At 36.1% G+C, this 20,480-nt stretch overlaps 1 protein-coding gene across 4 annotated transcripts in view; it reads right to left on the reverse strand.

The window, feature by feature from the left end:
- EIF5B (eukaryotic translation initiation factor 5B) overlaps nucleotides 1-20,480 on the reverse strand; it is a 74,211-nt gene that overhangs the window by 42,939 nt on the left and 10,792 nt on the right. For 3 of the 4 annotated variants that reach the window (NM_001308310.1, XM_005599796.4, XM_070234755.1), the window contains exons 2-6: nucleotides 6,189-6,314; nucleotides 6,003-6,087; nucleotides 4,662-5,337; nucleotides 2,897-3,114; nucleotides 2,340-2,490 (exon numbers count right to left, since the gene is read on the reverse strand). In NM_001308310.1, the coding sequence (NP_001295239.1) occupies nucleotides 2,340-2,490; nucleotides 2,897-3,114; nucleotides 4,662-5,337; nucleotides 6,003-6,087; nucleotides 6,189-6,314 (1,256 nt within the window). Of the gene's footprint in view, nucleotides 1-2,339; nucleotides 2,491-2,896; nucleotides 3,115-4,661; nucleotides 5,338-6,002; nucleotides 6,088-6,188; nucleotides 6,315-16,296; nucleotides 16,327-20,480 lie in introns of those variants that run through there. The other variant, XM_070234757.1, reaches the window with a different exon arrangement.

The following is a 20,480-nucleotide window of genomic DNA, read 5'->3' on the forward strand; positions in this document are numbered from 1 at the left end:
TGATCTGTTCTACATTCCAAAAGATTTGATTTTTCCAAAATGTCACAGAAATGAAACCTTACAATCTGGCTGTTGTCATCATAATGGATTTAAGAGTCATCCTCATTGCTGTATGTACTACTACTTCCATTCCTTTTTACTGCTGAACAGCATTCCTTGTACATAACGTACCACAGTTCCTTTATTCATCAGACAGCTGAAGGACATTTGAGTTTTCTAGTTTTTGACATTTATGAAGAAAGCTGCTATGAACATTTGTATGCAGGTTTTTGTGTCAACATTTCTCTGCGGTAAATATTTTGGAGTGGGAATGATGGGACATTAGGCAAATATGAACTTAATTTTGTAAGAAACTGACAAGTGTTTTCCAAAGTGGCTTTACAATTTTGCATTCCCACCAGTAATGGATGAGAGTTTCAATTGTTCTGCATCCTTGCCAGCATTTGGTAACGACAGCTGTTTTGTTTTTTAATTTATTTATCCCAACAAATGTGTAGTGATATCTCATTGTGGTCTTAATTTGAATTTCCCTAGTGACAAATGATGTTGAGCATTTGTTTCACATGCTTGTAGTATCTCGATGAATTGTTCTGCAAACTACTAAGGACTACTGTTCAAATCTTTTACCCATTTTTAAATAGGGTTGTTGGTTTTCTTATCGTCGAATTTTGAGTTATCTTTATATATATACACAAGTATGTACTGGGGGGATTTGGGGAGAAAAAAAAGAAGATTGGCAACAGATGTTAGCTCAGGAGCCAATCTTTAAAAAAGAAAAAAAGAAAAATACGGTGAAACATGACACTCATAAATATTTTATTGATAATGAACCCACAAATAAAATGAAAAATAGGTTTTAAAGTGTGGTAATAACGTCCCACCCCCACCCCCAAGATATCCATGTCCTAATTCCCAGAACATGTGAATATGTAACCTAACATCGCAAAAAGGACCTGGAGATGGGAGAGAGCATCCTAGATTATCCAGGTGAGCCCAATCTAATCACATGAGTTCCTATAAGTGAAGAACTTTCACTGAGGTACACGCTGAGGTCAGAGGAAGATGCAACTATGGAAAAATGGTCAGAGTGACGTAAGGTGGGTGGCTCTGAAGATGGATAAAGGGGTCATGAGCCAAGGAACGTGGGTAGCCTCCAGAAGAAGACAAAGAAATGGATTCTCTCCTAAAAACTCCAGAAGCGAATGTAGCCCTGCTGGCACGTTAGCCCAGTGAGACCCATGTCAGATCTACAGAACGGTAAGATAATAAATTTGTGTTGTTTTAAGCCACTAAATTTGTGATAACATGTTCAGCAGAAACAGAAAACAAACTAAGCATAACAGAAGTTCTCATTACCATCACAAAATGAAGTTAATAAGTCCATTTTTTGCCAATATGGCCAGCTTTCACAGCTGGTTAAAAGCAAATAAAAGCAAGATTCAGGGGCCGGCCCTGTGGCCGAGAGGTTAAGCTTCCGTGCTCCGGCGGCCCAGGGTTTCATCCGTTCGAATCCTGGGCCGGACATGGAACATCAGGGCATGCTGAGGCGGCATCCCATATCCCACAACTAAAAATATACAACTATTTACCGGTGGGCTTTGGGGAGAAAAAAGAAAAACAAAATCTTACCAAAAAAAAGGTAAGATTCAATTAAAAAGTGACTTATCCAAAATGAAAACGTTAATATCAAATCCGTAATTTGTTCATATTTGAATTCATGGTTGTTATTATCCAGTTTTGAACATCTGTTCTAATATTTTTCTCCTAAATAGAGCAAATAAATAAATTTTGTCAAATTAAGACACGGCAGAGCAAACCAATGTCAAAACTGATTTGCAAGTAACATTACTGAGTCTGAGGAGAATACATCTTCATTAGTCTAACAGGTAATGGTGAAATCCCAGAAAAAAGAGAGCACTACAAATGGAATGGCTCTCTACTGCAATCCTTCCTCTCCTTTCCCGTAACAAACTACTAATAGAGGTTCCTCTCACCTCTGTTGGGTTACTGACATGGTCTCACACTAAGGCAGTGATGGGTACATGGGGACTCATTTTACTATATTCCCTGTTTTTTGTTTATTTCAGAGGACAAAAAACCTTATTTATAGACATACTATCCATACTATCATTTACACATAAATTTTTTATCACAGTATAGAAGTCAGCTACCCTAAATAATAAAATTATCTCAACTATTCCTTACATTTTTATTGGACTTTTTCATAGCATTTTCATAGGAATTCTCCTTCTGATTCCATTCTCCTTTTGACGATTATAGAGGTACAACTACATGAGAGAAGCTTCCAGATTGTTCAGCTACTTAACAATACTACTCACCCTGAGCTTGTAGAAGTTTAAGGGTAGCTTCAGCTCTGGCTCTGGCTTCTCTCTGGGATTTAGTTAAAAGTTTCCCCTCTTTTTTCAAGCGTTCTTTTCTTTCTTTTTCCTTTTGCTTTTTCCTTTCTCTTTTTTCTTGTTCCAATCTTTCCTATAAAAAGGTACATATCAGACAAAAATTGGATTAGGTTAATGGATTAAAAAATTTAAATGTAAAAAACCCAAACTTCAAAGCTCGTAAGATATATGTAAACTACTATGTTAGAAGACTCCAAATGAAAATATTTTAAATGTTGTACAGAATGATTACTAATTAATATTACATGAGAGTAAACTATGTGTTGGTAATAATATATAAGCAATTTCTGTCTGTACCTGAGGAAATAAAGGTAGGATTTTCTGTACCTTTTCATCTTATTATTTGTATCAGAACAATAATGTAACTGAATTACCATACAACTAGGCAATTCTTAGAATTAGAAGGTTAGAGAGATTTTATAGAGAACAGATTTTAAGTTAAACACAATGCTGATGTCAGCAACTTCATGAAAACATACCTCTTCTTTACGCTTGGCTTCTAATTCTTCAAGTCGTTTTATACGTTCTTCCTCTTCTCTCTTCTGTCTTTCTTCCTCTTCTTTAAGTTTGGCCAGAGCTTCTTGCATAGCTTTAACTGTGGCTTTGCTAGGTCCTTTTTTCTTCTCTTTCTCTTTTTCTTCCTTTTCTCCTTTCTTTTTCTTCTTATCTTTTTTCTTTTTGTCTCCTTCATTATCATCTACAAAAAAACAGAGGCAGAGTTAAAAGAACAAAGAAAGTTACTTCCTAAGGCAATGATGAACAAACCTCAGAATTCAAGGACCATAATGTGACAAGGCTGATGCTAGCAGCAGGCTAGGGTCTCATCAAGGCATCTTGAGCACTTGGGAACTTGAGTACCCAGAACAGCTCAGAAACACTCAATGTTCACCTCCTTAAAAGCCTACAATGCTGGTGTTGGTCTGAGTTGTCCTGAAGGATGCAAGAAGACAAGAGGATCCTGTCAGTGGGAGAAGACATACTGTATTCTAACGTATCTTTTAATTCACAATGTCTGAATTCCTGCCTAACTTCTGTAGTTCGTTTTGCTTCTTTAAGATGGGGATGACAAGAATGATGCCTAAACCACCTTGAGGGTATATTAGGAGGACAAAAATACAAAAATGGAGATAATTATATTCCAAGAACTCTATAGCATTATGGAATTAAAGATTATGAAGCTACTTTCATGGTATTTCTCCTCAAAGATGTCCAGATAATAAAAATTTGAGTGGTTAAAAAACCTATGTCAAGGGGCTGGCCCTGAGGCCGAGTGGTTAAGTTCGCGCGCTCTGCTGCAGGCGGCCCAGTGTTTCGTTGGTTCGAATCCTGGGCACGGACATGGCACCACTCATCAAACCACACTGAGGAAGCGTCCCACATGCCACAACTAGAAGGACCCACAACAAAGAATATGCAACTATGTACCGGGGGGCTTTGGGGAGAAAAAGGAAAAAAAAAAAACCTATGTCAATTTTCCCATTAAAAGTTTTCTAGTCTCGGGGCCAGCCTCGTGGCCGAGTGGTTAAGCTCGCATGCTCCAGTTCAGCAGCCCAGGGTTTTGCCGGTTTGAAACCTAGCACCGCTCAAGAAGCCATGCTGAGGCAGTGTCCCACACAGCACAGCCAGAAGGACCTACAACTAGAATATACAACTATCTACTGGGGGGCTTTGGGAAGAAGGAAAAAGAAAATTAAAAAAAAAAAGTTTTCGAGTCTAAAGAAAAACTATGTCAATCATTTGATCTTTATTTTCTTTCTGAATAAGAGAGGGAAACTTAACCAGAAAGCTTATTATTAGTTGGTTCTGGTACAAAAACATGGCTCACTATTGCTTAGAAGATTTTAACTTATTTTAGTTTTTATTTTCTATTTCATAGACTGAACTGGATTTTTAAAAGCAGGAAAGAATTCAGATATTATGTGACACTGAGTTATCAAAAGGAAGAACAGATTTTACATTGGGCAACTTCCAGTCTTTATCAACAGCAAAAAATTGTTTTTCAGTGATATTTTATAAAAGTCCTAATCTGTGTGCAAACCATTTGAAAGATATTTTATATGATATATCTAAAATGCTCAAAATAAAAATCAATTCAAAGAGTACTTACATGTAATTTTTAAAAGGATTCTTACAATTAAGTACCTTTATAACCAAGGACAAATAAAGTGACTGGGACATAATGACCAAAACTTAGACTAAATACGAATCCAAGCCTTTTGTCCTTTCCTCGATAACATTACCAACCTTCAGCGGCTGTGGGAGTCTCTCCTTTCTCTTCAGAGGCAGGGGCTGCTCCAGCATCAAGAGTCACTTTGGATTTTACAGGTTCCTCTTCAGATTTCTTTTGAGATTCTTTTTGTTTACTCTGATCCTTTTTACCAGTTTCTAACTCTTCTTTTTCTTTCAGCTTCCGCAGTTTTGCCTTTTCTTCGTCTCGCTTTTTTCTCTCACGCTCTTTCTTTTCTGCCTTCTTTTGGGCCATTGTCTTAATTTTGAAGGAGGAGTCGTCCTCTTCATTCCCACTCTCCACATTAGGACCTGGCTTATTTTTTTGATTTTTTTTTTGTCCTTTCCTAGACTGCAAAAATTCATCTGATTCATCACCACTTTCACCTGAAGAATTTACTCTGGAACGCTCTTTAATTCTTTTACTGTTATCCTCATCCTCTTCTGATCCATCCCACTTTTTATTTGATTTCTGAGCTTTCCCTTTAGCTTTTTTAGAAAGTTTATTGAAATCATCATCATCATCACTCCCAGAGCACATTTCCACTTTTGGTTTTGCAGTCTTTTTTGATTTTGAATCTTTATCTTCCAACTCTTCACTATCATTATCATCAAAACTTTGTTTTTTGCCTTTCTGTCCTTTCTTTTTTTTATCTTGTTTTGAGGTGGATTCTTCTTCATTATTTTCTGTTGGCTAAAAAATTTCCATTGTTAGATATATTAAGAGAGTTATGTTTTATTTTTTAAAATAATTGAGACTCCTCAGAGTCATGTACTTCATTAACTACACAAAGAAACAATTCTCAAAGTAATTTCAAAATAAGGTCCTTTTTACAAGAACATAAAATTCAACCAAGTACCAAAAGCTAGCCAAGGCCTCAGGCACATCTCACATTCACTGTACACTTCAGAACCCAGGTGCACTGAATCAAGGACTAACCACCAGTCCACATTTACTACCTTCTTCAGATGATGCACAAAGCCTAAGGAGGAAATTAAAAGAAGAAAAAATATCTACTGCTTTTCCATTACTTTGAGGTTTATCCAAATTCAAAGAACGAAAAAGAAAGAATATAGAAAATTGGAGGTGAAGATGGGAAACGCTATATATCCAAATGTACCAATTTTATGAACAGACAACATACCACAACATACCACATATTTGGATTCCCAAATAAAATAAGTTTATATCTTTTGGAGGTTCTAAAACACATTCTCTCCTAAAAATTGTTTTCCTTCTTTGACATTAGAATTTATAGAAACTTTAACTAACTATATACACATTGCTGAAACTTTCCAAAAGCAGCTCCGTACAACTGGCACTAAGAAGCATGAATGGTAACCGGATTGGTCTTTCACCTTTACTGCAGCAGCTTCTCTGTCAGCTTTGATGCCTTGAGCTTCCCAAGACAATTCTTCCAGTTCTTTCAGGATATCATCTTCACTAGAAAAGGATTAAAATACATTTTGAGGCAATGGATTAGTTTAATAAGTGAATCAAGTCCCAGAGCTAATAAAAATCAAATATATTTAAAATATACTTACTCAAAGTCTTGCCTTTTTTTCTCCTTTTTCTTTTTCCCCTTTGACTTTTGAGGTTCCTGTTCCTTGGCAGCACCAGCTCCTTCTATTTCTGCAGCCAAGGCATCAAGATCAGCATCATCTTTGGCACTTAAATGGAAACAAAGATATAAATGTTACTCAAGACAAAAATAATCTACTACATTCACTTACAGATAATTTTTTTTTTTTTTTTTTTTTTTTTACCATTTTAGCCTTCTTCATGCATTAGCAGCCCAGTGAGAAAAATCATTTGTCAAGTTCTTTCCATGACACTGTTGGGTTATAGCTACTCATCAGATTCCCTGCATCTGACTCAATAAAGTTTCTGAGAAACACTCAAATCAGAAAGACCTATGATGAAGAGCTCCAGGAAAAAAATCTAGGTAATCAAGAAAAGGAAATTAACTTTCGTTGATACTAAAGTTTTTTGTGTCTGTGTATAAATGGAGTTATTTATAAAATGAAGAGAACTTAAATGATAAAACAAGCCTTAGTACTTGATTATTAATAACAATATCTAAATATTTGGACACCTATCCATTTTTGCCTGGAACACCAGAGATTTTAGAGCTGGAAGGAACTTTAGAGATCACCTCGTCTATCTCTTTTTACCAATGGGAAAATTAAGATGCACAAAGTTTGAATGCCTTGAACAAAACATGACCACACATCCAAACCTAGATGAATTAGGAATGATTCACTAAAAACACATAAAACACCCCAAAATCCAGAACCAAATCTGCTCACAATCTTTTACATTCCTGGTTTTGTTTCCGGTTCCATCCCACAACGTCCTCATCTACCAATATCATGTGGAGAAAACCAAACTAACTTCCAGCTAAAACCTACAGAAAACCAAGGAGACCAGTCAGTCTGAGATGTGTAAGTAGAAAAGGTGGATGAATCCAAATAAATGACGGAATGAGAAAACAAAGATCTCATGTAACATGCCTCCACTGATGGACACCTTGTTATAAAGATGATTCATTTCAGCAAAAAGACTTTCTAAAGAGAATAACTTTTAATTATATGATAAATATAATTTTAAGATTATATAACAAGGCATTTGAGGACAGGATTCTCAAGAAGCTTAATAGAAGCCAGTAAAGCAGGAATTGCAAAATGGTAAGTGCCATGAAGTAAGGGAATCTAATGCTTATACAAATAGTTGGCCAGAAGTGAAACGTTCCTTTTGTCCTATATCTTAGCCAGTGTATTTGAGGAGGATCACAGAACAGTGAACTGCTGCACTGGTGGTGACTTCCTAGAGCACCAAATCCAAAATGAGAAAGTCAGATGTTTCCTAGCAGAGGAGAAGCCTGGAACCAAGTACTGAAAGAGGTGGAACAGGAGTTAGCTAGGCAAAGGGGGTGTGCATATCAGACACAATGAGGACAAAAATCTACAGGGAATAAAGTGCATTGTCCTCAGGAGGACTCATAAAAGAGCACCTGAATCAACAGAGAAACTTTTTGTAAGCAATGGATTTCTTGACCCCACCCCAAATCTAGGGAACCAGAAACTGAGGAGGGGGAGCAAGGCAGTGTATTTCTAGCAATCTTTCCAGGTGACTGTGGGTCAGATTTGAAGTTACTCTTTTCTTTATAAATGAAGAAACTAAGGCACAGAGAATCTGCCCAGGATCACAGAAGGCAGAGATGGGATCTGAACCCAGGAGTTCTATTCCATAGTCAGAGCTCTTAATCTTGCTGACAATCAAATTTGCATTTTAGAAAGCTACCTCTGTTATGAGCGGGAGGGCAAAATCCCAACTGGTTAGGAAGCAGGAAGACTAACTGGTTAGGGAGCTTTTATAGTTAAGTGCAATGAGAAATGATGAACACCTGACTTGCAAGAGTGGCAGGCAAGATGAAGATGTGAGTCAGATAAATATTAAGGGGATCAAGTAGCAACACTTAAGCGACCAACTAAATGTATACAGAAAGGAGGAGAGAAGAATCACAGATGATTCTCATGAAGTAACAGAAACCTAAGTCTGGCCCAGCATCAGCCAGCAGTATCTTCAAGGGCATCTCTGCCACTATTTCACATTACAGCAGCTTCTGAGAACAGAGTGAGATGGGAAGGTGGTTAATGACTGAAGCTTGGCATTTCACTTCCAAAAACTTGCCAGCCCTCATTTAAACTATATTCATCTAATCAAAACAGCATGTGATTGGCTACATTTCCAGAGTATTCATTAACACCCTAAAATAACAGTATATAGGACTATATTTGCATGCTGTTGAGTCTGAAAGGCTTCTTCTGGCTAGGAATAAAAAATTAACAGTTTTTGAGTGCTTGTTGTTTATCAGGCATTGTACTGACCAACCGCTAGACATACTATATATTACATCATTTAATCCTCATAACAACTCTATGAAGTTAAGTTTAAAGACGATAAACAATTTACAAAAGGTTGCCCAGATAGAAAGTAGCATACCAGGAACTCAAGCCCAAATCTAACATCAGAACTGTACTACTTTCCTAGAAAATGGGAAATAAGTTTCTGAAAATTGTTAGAAAAATTCAAACATAGCTAGAAAATATATCAATGATATACAACATGAGTTACAGAAATAAAAGGCAATTTTCTACTATATTCAACTCAGTGTTTTCATATGCCACATTCCTCCATCATCAAGATAGAAAAATTGTTACAACTTAATGGCCTTAAAAAATGAAGCCATTAAAAATGCTGTATGTGTGGTTTAAGAAACAAGCTATTTTCTAAAGTGGCTTTAGAGTTTAATATTCACACCAACAATGTATAGAGACATTCATTTTTTTTTACATCCCAGACACTATTTGGTATTATGGTTACTTTTCGTTTAAGCTGTCCTAATAGATGTGTGGTGATATCTCATCATAGTCTTCATTTCCTTAAAGACTAGTGAAGTTAAACACTTTTTCATGTGTGTATTTGCCATTCATATATACTATTCAGTGAAATGTCTCTGCCTATCTTTTGCCCATTTTCTAATTGGATTTTCTTTTAATGCTGAGTTTTGAGAACTCTTTATATGTTCTGTATATGAGTCACTGGTCAGATATGTGGTTTACAGATATATTCTTCCAGTCTTTAGCTTGTCTTTTCATCCACTCAACAGTTTTTATCAAATGAAGCATTCTGAATTTTCATGAGTTATCATTTATCAAGCTTTTTCTTTATGGACCATGCTATTGGTGTCATGACCAATAACTTTTCATTAAGTCCTAGGTCCTGAAGACTTACCTACGTTATCTTCTAAAAGTTGTGTACTTTAATGTTTGATATTTAAATCTGTGATTCATTTTGATCTTTATTTTTTGCCTATGGGTAGCCAACTGCTTCAGCAACATTTTAGACTATCCACCCTACATTGAATTGCTTTTGTGCCTTTGTCAAAAATCACTCAGCTGTGCTTGTATTGGGCTATTTCTGAGTTCTCTGTTCTGATCTACTGATCTAGTGTCTTTGTCTCTGACACTAACAGACTGTCATGATTAATGTAGCTATATTGTCTTGAAATCAGGTAGAGTGATACCTTCCCCCCTTTATTCTTATCAGAATCGTTTTATCTATTCTTAACTCTCTTGACTTTAAAATAAATTTTAGAATAACCTTGTGTACATCTACAAAAAAAAATCTTGCTGGAATTTTAATATAAGTTGTGTTAACTGCAAATGAATTTGAAGAGAACTGACATCTTTATTATATTGAGTCTCTCAATCCATGAACACAGTATGTTTTTTCACTTATTTATATCTTCTTTGATTTCTTTTATCAGTGTTTTGTAATTTTCACAAAACTAGTATTTAACTTAAACCGATCTCAGTTTCTACATGCTCATTACTAACATGCAGAAATGTGACTGAAACTTTTTATGTTGATCTGGTATACTGCAACCTTGTTGAACTCACTTATTAGTTCTAAGATTTTATAATAGATTCAAGATTTTCTAGATACATGATGTTTGCATATAAGAGCAGTTTTATTTCTCTCTGATCTGTATGCCTTTCGTTTCTTTTCTTTTCTTATCGCATTAGCTAGAACTAGTGCTATACTGAACAGTAGTGGCGATAGTGGACATCCTTGCTTTGTTCCCAGTGTCGGGGGAAAGCATCTAAATATGTCAGCTGTAGATTTTTTGGTAGACATTCTTTGTCAAGTTAAGAAGTTTTCCTCTATTCCTCGTTTTCTGAGTTTTTATCATGAATGGGTGATGAGTTTTGTCAAAAGCTTTCTGCATCTATTGGTGTAATCATGTAATTTTCCTTCTTTAACCTTTTAATATGGTGGATTACATTGATTGATTTCTGAATATTGAACATGTCTTGCATTCCCTAAATTTACTCCACTTAGTGATGGTGTTTGTTTCTTTTTATATAATGCTAAGACCTTCTGGTACTCAAGTCTATATTTCATTAGCAACTTCTGCTATCTGTATTCATGAGAATATCGGTTTATAGTTTTCTTTTTTCTGTGTATTATCTTGGGCCTTGATATGAGGGTAATACCAGTTTCATAAAAACATTGAGCAAGGTCTCCTATTTTCTGGAAATGATTATACAGAACTGGTGTTAATTCTTGTTTAAACATTTAGTAGAAATCTCCAGTAAAACCATCAGAGTCTGGAGATTTATTTTTCAGGACATTTTAAATTATGAATCCAATTTCCTTAACAGGTGTACAGCTATTGAAATTGTCTATTTCATCTTGGTGAGTTTTGACGGTTTGTACTTTGAGAAATTAGTCCATTCCACCGAAGTTATCAAATTTATGTGTATAGAACTGTTCATAGTATTTCTTCTTATCCTTTTGATATACATCTATAATGATATACCCTATTTCATCCCTGAAAAGGCCTGTATCTAGTAAACAAATTGTGTCACTAATTAACCTTCCAAAAAAGAAAGCACTAGGCTCAGGTAATTTTACTGGTGAATAGCAAAAATTTAAGGAGGAAATGATAGCAATTCTGCACAATCTCTAGAAAACAGAAGCAATCTTCCTAACTCATTCTATGAGGCCAGCATTACCCCAATACAAAACCAAAACCACAACCAAAAGCAGTGTAAGAAAGGAAAACTACTAATAAATCTCATGAACAGATGTAAAAATCCTCAACAAAAATATATTAGCAAATTAAATCCAACAATGCATAAAATGAATTATGCACTATGTCCAAATGGGATTTACTCCAGAAATGCAAGTTTAGAATATGAAATACTGTAGGCCAACAAATTAGATAACTTAGATAAAATGGGTGAATTCCTAGAAGACAAATTACTAAAAGTGATTCAAGAAGTAGTAGAAAATCTGAATATATCTATGATAAGTTAAATGATTGAGTTATTAATTTAGAAACTTCCCATTAAGAAAAGCCCAGGCCCAGATGACTTCACTGGTGAATTCTACAAAACACTTAAAGAATTAACATCATCAATCCTTCACAAATTCTTCCAAAAAGAGAGAGACAAGGGAACATTGAGGCCAATATTATCCTGATAACAAAACTAGACAAAGACATCACAAGAAAAGTACAGATGAATATTTTTATGTATTGCAAATATTCTTAACAAAATACTGTCAAACCAAATCCAGCCACATATAAAAATTATACACCTTGACCAAGTGGAATTTATTCAAGGAATGCAAGGTTGGGTTCAACATATGAAAAAGCAATGTTATCAACCACATCAACAGGCTAAAGGAAAAAAATCATATGATCCTATCAATTGATACAGAAAATGCATTCACAAAATCCAACACCTATTCATACAAAGACACTCAGCAAACAAGAAATAGAGAGCAAGATCTAAACAAAGAGAAAGGTGACCCATGTTCATGAATTGGAAGACTCAATATTGTTAAGATATCAATTCTTCCCACCCTGATATACAGATTCAATGCATTCCCAAAGCCACAAAAAAACATTTTGTAGACAAACTGATTCTACGACTTAAATGGAAAAGCAAAAGACCTACAATAGTTGACACAATACTGAAGAACAACAAAGTTGGAGGATGCATTACTCCACTTCAAAACTTACTAGAAAGCTACCGTCAAGACAGTGGAGTATTGGTGAAAGAACAGACAAGCGGATCAATGCAAGAGAACAGACAGCTCAATACAAACAGACCCACACAAATACTGTTATTTGATCTCTAACAAAGGAGCAAACGCAATTCAATGGAGAAAGGATAGTCCTTTCAACATTCGCTGCTGGAAGATTTGGTTGTACACAACACACACACACACACACACAAAAGGAACCAAGATGCACAATTTGTAGACCTTGGGTTTGGCAATGAGATTTAAGATTAAAAAAACAAAAACAAAGGCAAAACCCATGAAACAAAAAACGATAATTTAGACTTAATTAAAATTAAAAACTTCTGCTCTGAGTTGGCCTCCAGGCCAAGTGGTTAGGTTCGCATGCTCTGCTTCCGCAGCTCAGAGTTTCACCAGTTCGGATCCTGGGCACTGACCTCACACTGCTCATCAAGCCATGCTGAGGTGGTGTCCCACATGCCACAACTAGAAGGACCCACAACTAAAATACACAACTATGTACTGGGGGGCTTTGGGAAGAAGAAGGACAAATAAAAAATAAATAAAATCTTAAAAAAAAAAAAAAAACCCTTCTGCTCTGCATACTGATAAGAAAACGAAAACACAAACTACACAGTAGGAGAAAATATTTGCACAACACTACTGGCTAAAGGACTTGTATCCAAAATATACCAAAAAACCTCCTATAATTCAAGGATAAGAAAAGAATCCAATTAAAATATGGGTAAAGATTTTAACAGTCACCTGACCAAATAAAAGCTCAACATAATTTGTCACTAGGAAAATGCAAATTAAAAAAAGGAGACAGCACTATACATCTATCGGAATGGCTAAAATACAAAAAGTGGACAATATCAATTGCCAGTGAGACTACCAAATGGCTGATTCTAGGATGGGGGCAAGATATAGACACAATAAGCCTGCAGCATCTTGTAATGCCAGAAAGTAAGGAAGTGATTAACCCATCTCCCCCTCTGACCCCTAGCCACCCTCGACGTCTTCCACAAACACAATGATGAGTATATAACCAAAGGAAGATACTAGCCAAATGAAAGAGCTCTCAACGGCCAATAGGAGCAACAAATTAATCTGTTAATTAGAACAATAAATGAACATAGTATTAAATTATAAACCTAAGTATAAAATATTATTTATAAGCCCATACTGATACAGACAAAAGATTAAATAAATAAATGGGGATGAGGCAAATCTCCCATGCAGAAGAATTCTAAATAAATTATGCAGACACTCCACTCTAATGGAGACACAACATAATTTTCCACTTCTTAAGTGTGGGCTGCACAGAGTGATTTACTTCCAAAAATTACAGCATGGAAAAAGGGAGAAGAGAGTAACTTTCCAGTGTAAAAGCCTGAGAAACACTACCTCAGCCAGGTGATCAAAGTCAACATCAGTGATATGTTAAAATCTGAGACACTATCACAGATGAGGAGTCCAAGGAGAAACAACTACTACATGTAATGTGGTATCTTGTATAGGATCAGATATATAGGACAGTAGGTAAAAACTAAAGAAATCTACACAATATATGTACTCTAGTTAATGACATATTAATTCCTTAATTACAATACATGTCCTATGCTAACATAAGATGTTAATAACAGGAAAACCGGTTGTGAGGCATACGGCTGTGTATTTTCCTCATAATTTTTCTGTAAATCTAAAACTTCTAAAAAATAGTTTATCTTAAAAGCCTGAGGGGGAAAAAACCCACCATATAATTTAAAATCATTCCAAAGGAAATAATATACTTTGGTATAAATCTAACAAAACGTGTATAGGACTTCTATGCTGAAAATTACAAAATGCTGATGAAAGAAATCCAAGACAACCTAAATAAAATGGAGAAATATACCAAGTTCATGGACTAGAAGATTCAATACAGTAAACATGTCAATTCTCCCCAAAAATGACATTCAGGTTTAAGGCAATTCCAATCAAAATTCCAGCAAGGTTTTTGGGACATAGCCAAAATTTATATGAAAAGCCAAAAGAACCAGAATAGCTAAAACAATTTTTAAAAAAGAATAAAATAAGAAAAATCATTTTACCAGGTTTCAAGATTAAATATATAGCTACAATAACCAAAACTGTGTGGTATGGGCAGGGGGACAGATGAGAGAGCCTCAAAATAGCACCCACAGAAGTACAGCCAACTGATTTTTGACAAAGATGCAAAAGCAATTCAAGGGAGGAAAGAAAGACAGCCTTTTCAACAAACGATGACAGAGAAAATGGACATCCATACCTACAAAAAAAATGAACTCCAACCTCACTACTACTACAAAAATGAACTCAGGTTACATGACAGACCTAAATGAAAACCGTAAAAGTATAACCTTTTAGGAAAAAAAAGAAAATGAAACTCTTTGGGATCTAGCACTAAGCAAGGAGTTTTTAAGACTTGAAATTAAAAGATCTCCCCAAAACTGGACTTCATCAAAATTAAAAAATTTTTGCTGTGCAGGAAGACCATGTGAAAGCAATGAAAAAACAAGCCACAGAGAGATAATATTTACAAACCACGTATATGAAAAAGGACTAGTATGCAGAATACATGAAGAACATTCAAAACTCAATAGTAAAAATCCAAGCAATTCAATTAGAAAATGTACAAAAGACACGAAAGTAATTTTGCTGAAGAGCATTTACAGATAGGAAATAAAGGATGTTTCACATCATTAGCCATTTGGGAAACGCAAATTAAAATCACAATGAGATAACATTACACACCAATCAGAATGCCCTCCCTCCAAAAAACAGTGGTAATAACCAATGTTGGTGAGGATGTAGAGAATGTGGATCACACATACACTGCTGGTGGAGATGTAAACTGGAAATAACCACTCTAGAAAACAGTCGCTTCCTTAAATGTACTTACCATATGACCCAGCAATCGCACTCATGCGCATTTATCCCTGAGTAATAACAATTTATCTCATGCAGAAGCTGGTAGACAAATGTTTGTAGTAGCTTCATTTGCAACAGCCAAAAACTAGAATAACCCACATGTCCTTTAATGGGTGAATGGTTAAATAAAACAGTGGTCTATTCCCACTCCATGGAATACTATTCAGCAATAAAACAGAATGAACTATGGATACATGCAACAACTGGGATAGATCTCAAGAGAATTAAGCTCAATGGAAAGAAGCCAAGACCCAAACAAACATGAATCCACTTATAATAACAATTTGAAAAGAAAAAATTTTAGAAATGTAGAACTGATTCATGGTTACCAGAAGTTAAGGACGGGTGGAGAAGGGGAAGTGTACAGCAAGGAGATGAGAAGGTTACAAATGGACAATATAAGGGATCCTGGCAGTGATGTTCTGTATTGACTGTGGTTGTGAAGATACAAAGCTACATGTGATAACACTGTATAGCACTAAACACACACACGCACGTGTACACCAGTGAAACTGGGCAAATGTGAATACGATCAGTGAACTATATCAGTGTCAATATCCAGGTTTCAATTGTATAGTTCTGCAGGATGTTACCATTGGGAGAAACTGGGTAAAAGGTACAGGGATCTCTCTATATTATTTCTTACAATTGCATGTGAACCTACAATTATCTTAAAAGTTTAATCAAAAGAAACACTGATAAAATGAAAAGCCAAGCCACAAACTGAGAAAAAAAAACTTTTGCAACACATATATCTGATGAAGGAAAAGATTTATCTATATTATATAAAGAACTAAAATCCAATATTAACGTAATTTTTAAAATGGGCAAATGATTTGAACAGACACAACCAAATGAGATACAGGACTGGCAAATAAACACATGAGAGGATGGTCAATATCACTAACTAATAAGGAAATGTAAATTAAAACCACAATGAGATGCTACTACACAGTCACCAGAATTACAGACTGATAATACTAAGTGTTGAGAGAGGATGTGGAACAACTGGAACACATCCCTAGAGGGAATGCAAAAACGGCACAGCCACTTTGGAAGAGACAGTTTGGCAGTTTCTTAAAGTTAAACATACACACTTACCATATGACCCAGCAATCCCACTCCTAGGTATTTACCTAAGAGAAATGAAAACATATGTCCACACAAATACTTGTACTCAAATGTTCATAGCAGCTTTATTCATAATCGCAAAAAGCTGGAAACAACCCATATATCCATCTACCAGATAATTTATAAACAAATTGGCATCTATCTACACAATGGGATACTACTCACTGATAAAAGGAAAGAATTAATGTTACACCAACACGGATGACTCTTAAAAGTACTATGTCGGGGCTGGCTCCGTGGCCGAGTGGTTAAGTTCGCGCGCTCCGCTGCGGCAGCCCAGGGTTCAGATCCTGGGCGCGGACATGGCACCGCTCGTCAGGCCATGTTGAGGCAGCGTCCCACATCCCACAACTAGAAGGACCTGCAACTAAGATATACAACTGTGTACGGGAGGGGTTTGGGGAGATAAAGCAGGAAAAAAAAGATTGGCAACAGTTGTTAGCCCAGGTGCCAATCTTAGGGGAAAAAAAAAAAGTACTATGTTAAGTGAAACCTGGCTAGCCAATAAAGGCTACATACTCTATGATTCTATTTATATGAAATTTTAGAAAAGGGAAAACTACAGTGACCCCCAAAAAGGGGAAAATTACAGTGATTTCTGGCAAAAGCCAGTTGTAGGGAGAGAGGATTGCCTACAAAGCGTCATGAGGAAACTTTTTAACTTTTTGGGTTAAAGAAAATACTATAGAGTATAGTAAAGTATGATTGGTAAAGGACATATAACTGTATGCATTTAACAAAACTCATCGACTACACACTTAAAATTTGTGAATTTTATTTTACGTCAATTACATTTCAGAAAAAAATAAACGTGTTAACTTGAATTTCTAGTAATACCATAAAAACAACTGAAAAGTTACAGAATTCATTTATCAGTTTACTGAAAGGTTAAGGTTAAAATTATGTAAATCTAATATAAATTATTTACCTATTTTCATAAACAAAAATAAATCTATATTTTTCTAATACCCTAATTTCTATTACACAATGTAATGTGTAACTAAAATGAAGTTACTACGAAGGAATCCTTTTAAAACATGGTATTTCTTTATTAATTTTGTGCGCAGGCATGTACTCAACTTTGGTATCTGACTTTCTGGAACAAGTAAATAAAAATCATACAAAAGTAAAAAATAAGACACACTTCATTCTGAGGTTAAGGCTTTTAAAGACACATAACATTAAAAATGCTATAAAAATGTTACGATAAAAAAAAAAATGTTCACTGTAAAGAAGCAAAAAAAAAAAAAATCTTATGTGCAAATCTCTTCTCACTTCCAAACTTGGCAAATTTCATTTAATGACAGGCATCTTCCACTGAAAAGTTGTCTAAAGTTTGATAAGAACATAGGAAACCCAACTCCTTCACAAATTATTCCACAATTCAAAATCTCCAAGCTTCCTAAGATTCTCTCCTACCAACCCCTCCTCGCTAATGCCTGTGGAGGGTTTACAAGCTGGCTCGAAATTTCTCTGACACTCTGAGAGGTGGGGGGGGGGCGGGGTGGAAGAGGGGGCCTATGTCCCCTCCCCTCTAGTGCGGGGTTGTGTGACTGTTTGAGAAACTGAATATGGCAGAAATGATGATAGTTTCTGGGTCCAGGCCTCAATCTGGCACTTGAATATTCACTGCCAAGCTAATGAGGACATCTAGATCACATAAGGGAGGTTAAACATGGGTGTTCCAGCAGAGGTTCCAACCAACAGCCACTGTCAACCACCAAAAGTGAGGGAGGAAACCTTTAAGATGACTCCATCACAGCCACTACATGGGACAAGCGAGACCCACCTAACTGAGGCCAGTCAACCCTCAGAACCAAGAGAAATGATGATTTTTGTTGTTTTAAGCCACTATGTTTGGGATAACTTGTTATGATACAATAATAACCAGAGCACCCATATATTTTTTCCTATTCCTAATCAATACTCAGGCCTATAAAAATGCAAATCATGTGGATGGAAGGAGGTAAAATCCAAACCACACTATTCCTTCCTCTCTCCCCACCCCTAAACTGACAAATATAAATTGCCTGTACTCTCCAAGCACTGAGGGAAGGAACAGACATGCCTAACCCTGTTGCTACCCGTTTTCACTTTACTTTGGTTTCTGCTCCTCCCCCCAAACACTCTTTTATCAACAAGAGCAAACAAGAGGAAAAGCATAAGGAGGAATCCCATTCTTTACCCCTAACTATACCCCAGTAGTCCCAGTAACAATAAAGGGAACAGAGAAATCCAGTACTGCCTTCTCCATAGGATGCCTTTTGGCATCTCATTCCCTCCAACCTGTCTCTTCTTACTCAGCACTCCTGGATCACCAATAGTTACATATGCAAAGAGGAAAAAACAAGACAAAAGAGGGAAAAGATCAGTAGTCATTGCTCCTCTCTAGCTCCCACCACTTGCACAACCACTGACCCCAACAGTTCTCACTCCCCACTCCTTCAATGGAGTTCTATCTAAAGTACTACAATCCATTAATAAATTCAGAGCTACCTATTATGTCTCAAACAAAAAAAAGGACCTTCCAGCCTACAATTGCCTTATGAACTAAGACTTGACACCTTTAAAAAGGATATGAAACTATACTGCTACTTACACTTTACAACGCAATGGAAACAGAACGTATCTTGTTACCTTCAGTTCAGCCTAATTCTCCACCTTCTAAATACCAGATATGTTTAAGTGACAAGAATACAACAGCAAGCCCAAGCATCATCTTGTAGATCTCCAAATATATATAATCTAAGTTCATACACATAAATTCCAATACATCTAACTATAAAATCAGTCTAGGGCAACTTTTTCAAATTAGAGTTAGTACTCTCAATGGCGGGGCGGGGGGGGGGGGGTGAAATGCACAGTTGTGGGTGATTTTGGAAGCCTGAAAATTCTCCCCAGTAACTTTTTTCTGTTTGTTTGTAACTTTAATTTGATAATAAAGATTTAAGACAAACATACCATGAACCATATGGATGGCTGGCTTATCACAGTCTACTGTCAAAGTACACCATCCCAAGGTTTTGTTTACAAACCTCCACTAACTTGTTTCACGTCGATGAGAAAGATCAGAAGCAGAATTATACGTAAATTAAATTTTTTTGCCAAGACAAGGCGCTATAATGCAAAGCTCAAAATCATTAGGTCAAATTGAAAAAAACCAATAAGAAAAATTGAGCCCTTCCTAGTATGGGCATGCCAAACTCTAAGAAATCCACTATAGGAGGCAACACATTCTCAATGAAATGGCCATTTAGATCCTGCTACTCAAAGAAAACTTCTAGGATAAGCTGCATCAGCACCAACTTGTTAGAAATGAATAATCTCAGGTCCCACCCCAGATTTACTGAATCAAAATCTCTATTTTAACAAGATCCAAACGTGAATCAAATACACATTAAAGTTTGAGAAGCACTGACTTAGGATCAACAAAATAGTAACATCCTTCATGTTAATACTGCAAGTTTGAACTTTAAAAATTTTATATTTGTTACTATTTGATATGATTATTTGGGGTTTCATAATCGCATAAGAGATACAAGTTTATACCTAGTATTATGCCTGTAGAAATATGTAGGTAATATTGATCATTTAGGCAACCATTCTCAACACCTTAAGAAAGGACACTATGTTATAAAATAGTTAATCAGGGGCCAACCCCGTGGTGGAGTGGTTAAGTCTGTGTGCTTCGCTTCGGCGGTCCAGGGTTTCGCCGGTTCAGATCCTGGGCCCGGACCTGGCACCGCTCGTCAGGCCACGCTGAGGCAGCATCCCACATGCCACAACTGGAAGGACCCACAACTAAAATATACAACTATGTACTGGGGGGATTTGGGGAGAAAAAGCAGGGAAAAAAAAAAAAAAAGATTGGCAAGAGTTGTTAGCTCTGGTGCCAATCTTAAAAAAAGAAAAAATTGTTGATCAAATTGAGCACTTTCAGCACTGACTGAAGGTGAACTCACTTGTAGTTTTTGTATTCTGTAGTAGCAACTCTGGTTCTTAATCACTGTTAAAGGATTATTCTCACCTAATTTACTATGTATAGCGCCTGGCATAACCAAATAAATAGTAACAATTTTTGATGCAGGTACCTACTCTCAGGAGAGGGTACTTCTCAATAATCAACTTGCAGAACGACAGCGTCATTAGAATGG

This window comes from Equus caballus, chromosome 15 (genome assembly GCF_041296265.1).
Source record: "Equus caballus isolate H_3958 breed thoroughbred chromosome 15, TB-T2T, whole genome shotgun sequence".
NCBI classification, from domain to species: domain Eukaryota; kingdom Metazoa; phylum Chordata; class Mammalia; order Perissodactyla; family Equidae; genus Equus; species Equus caballus.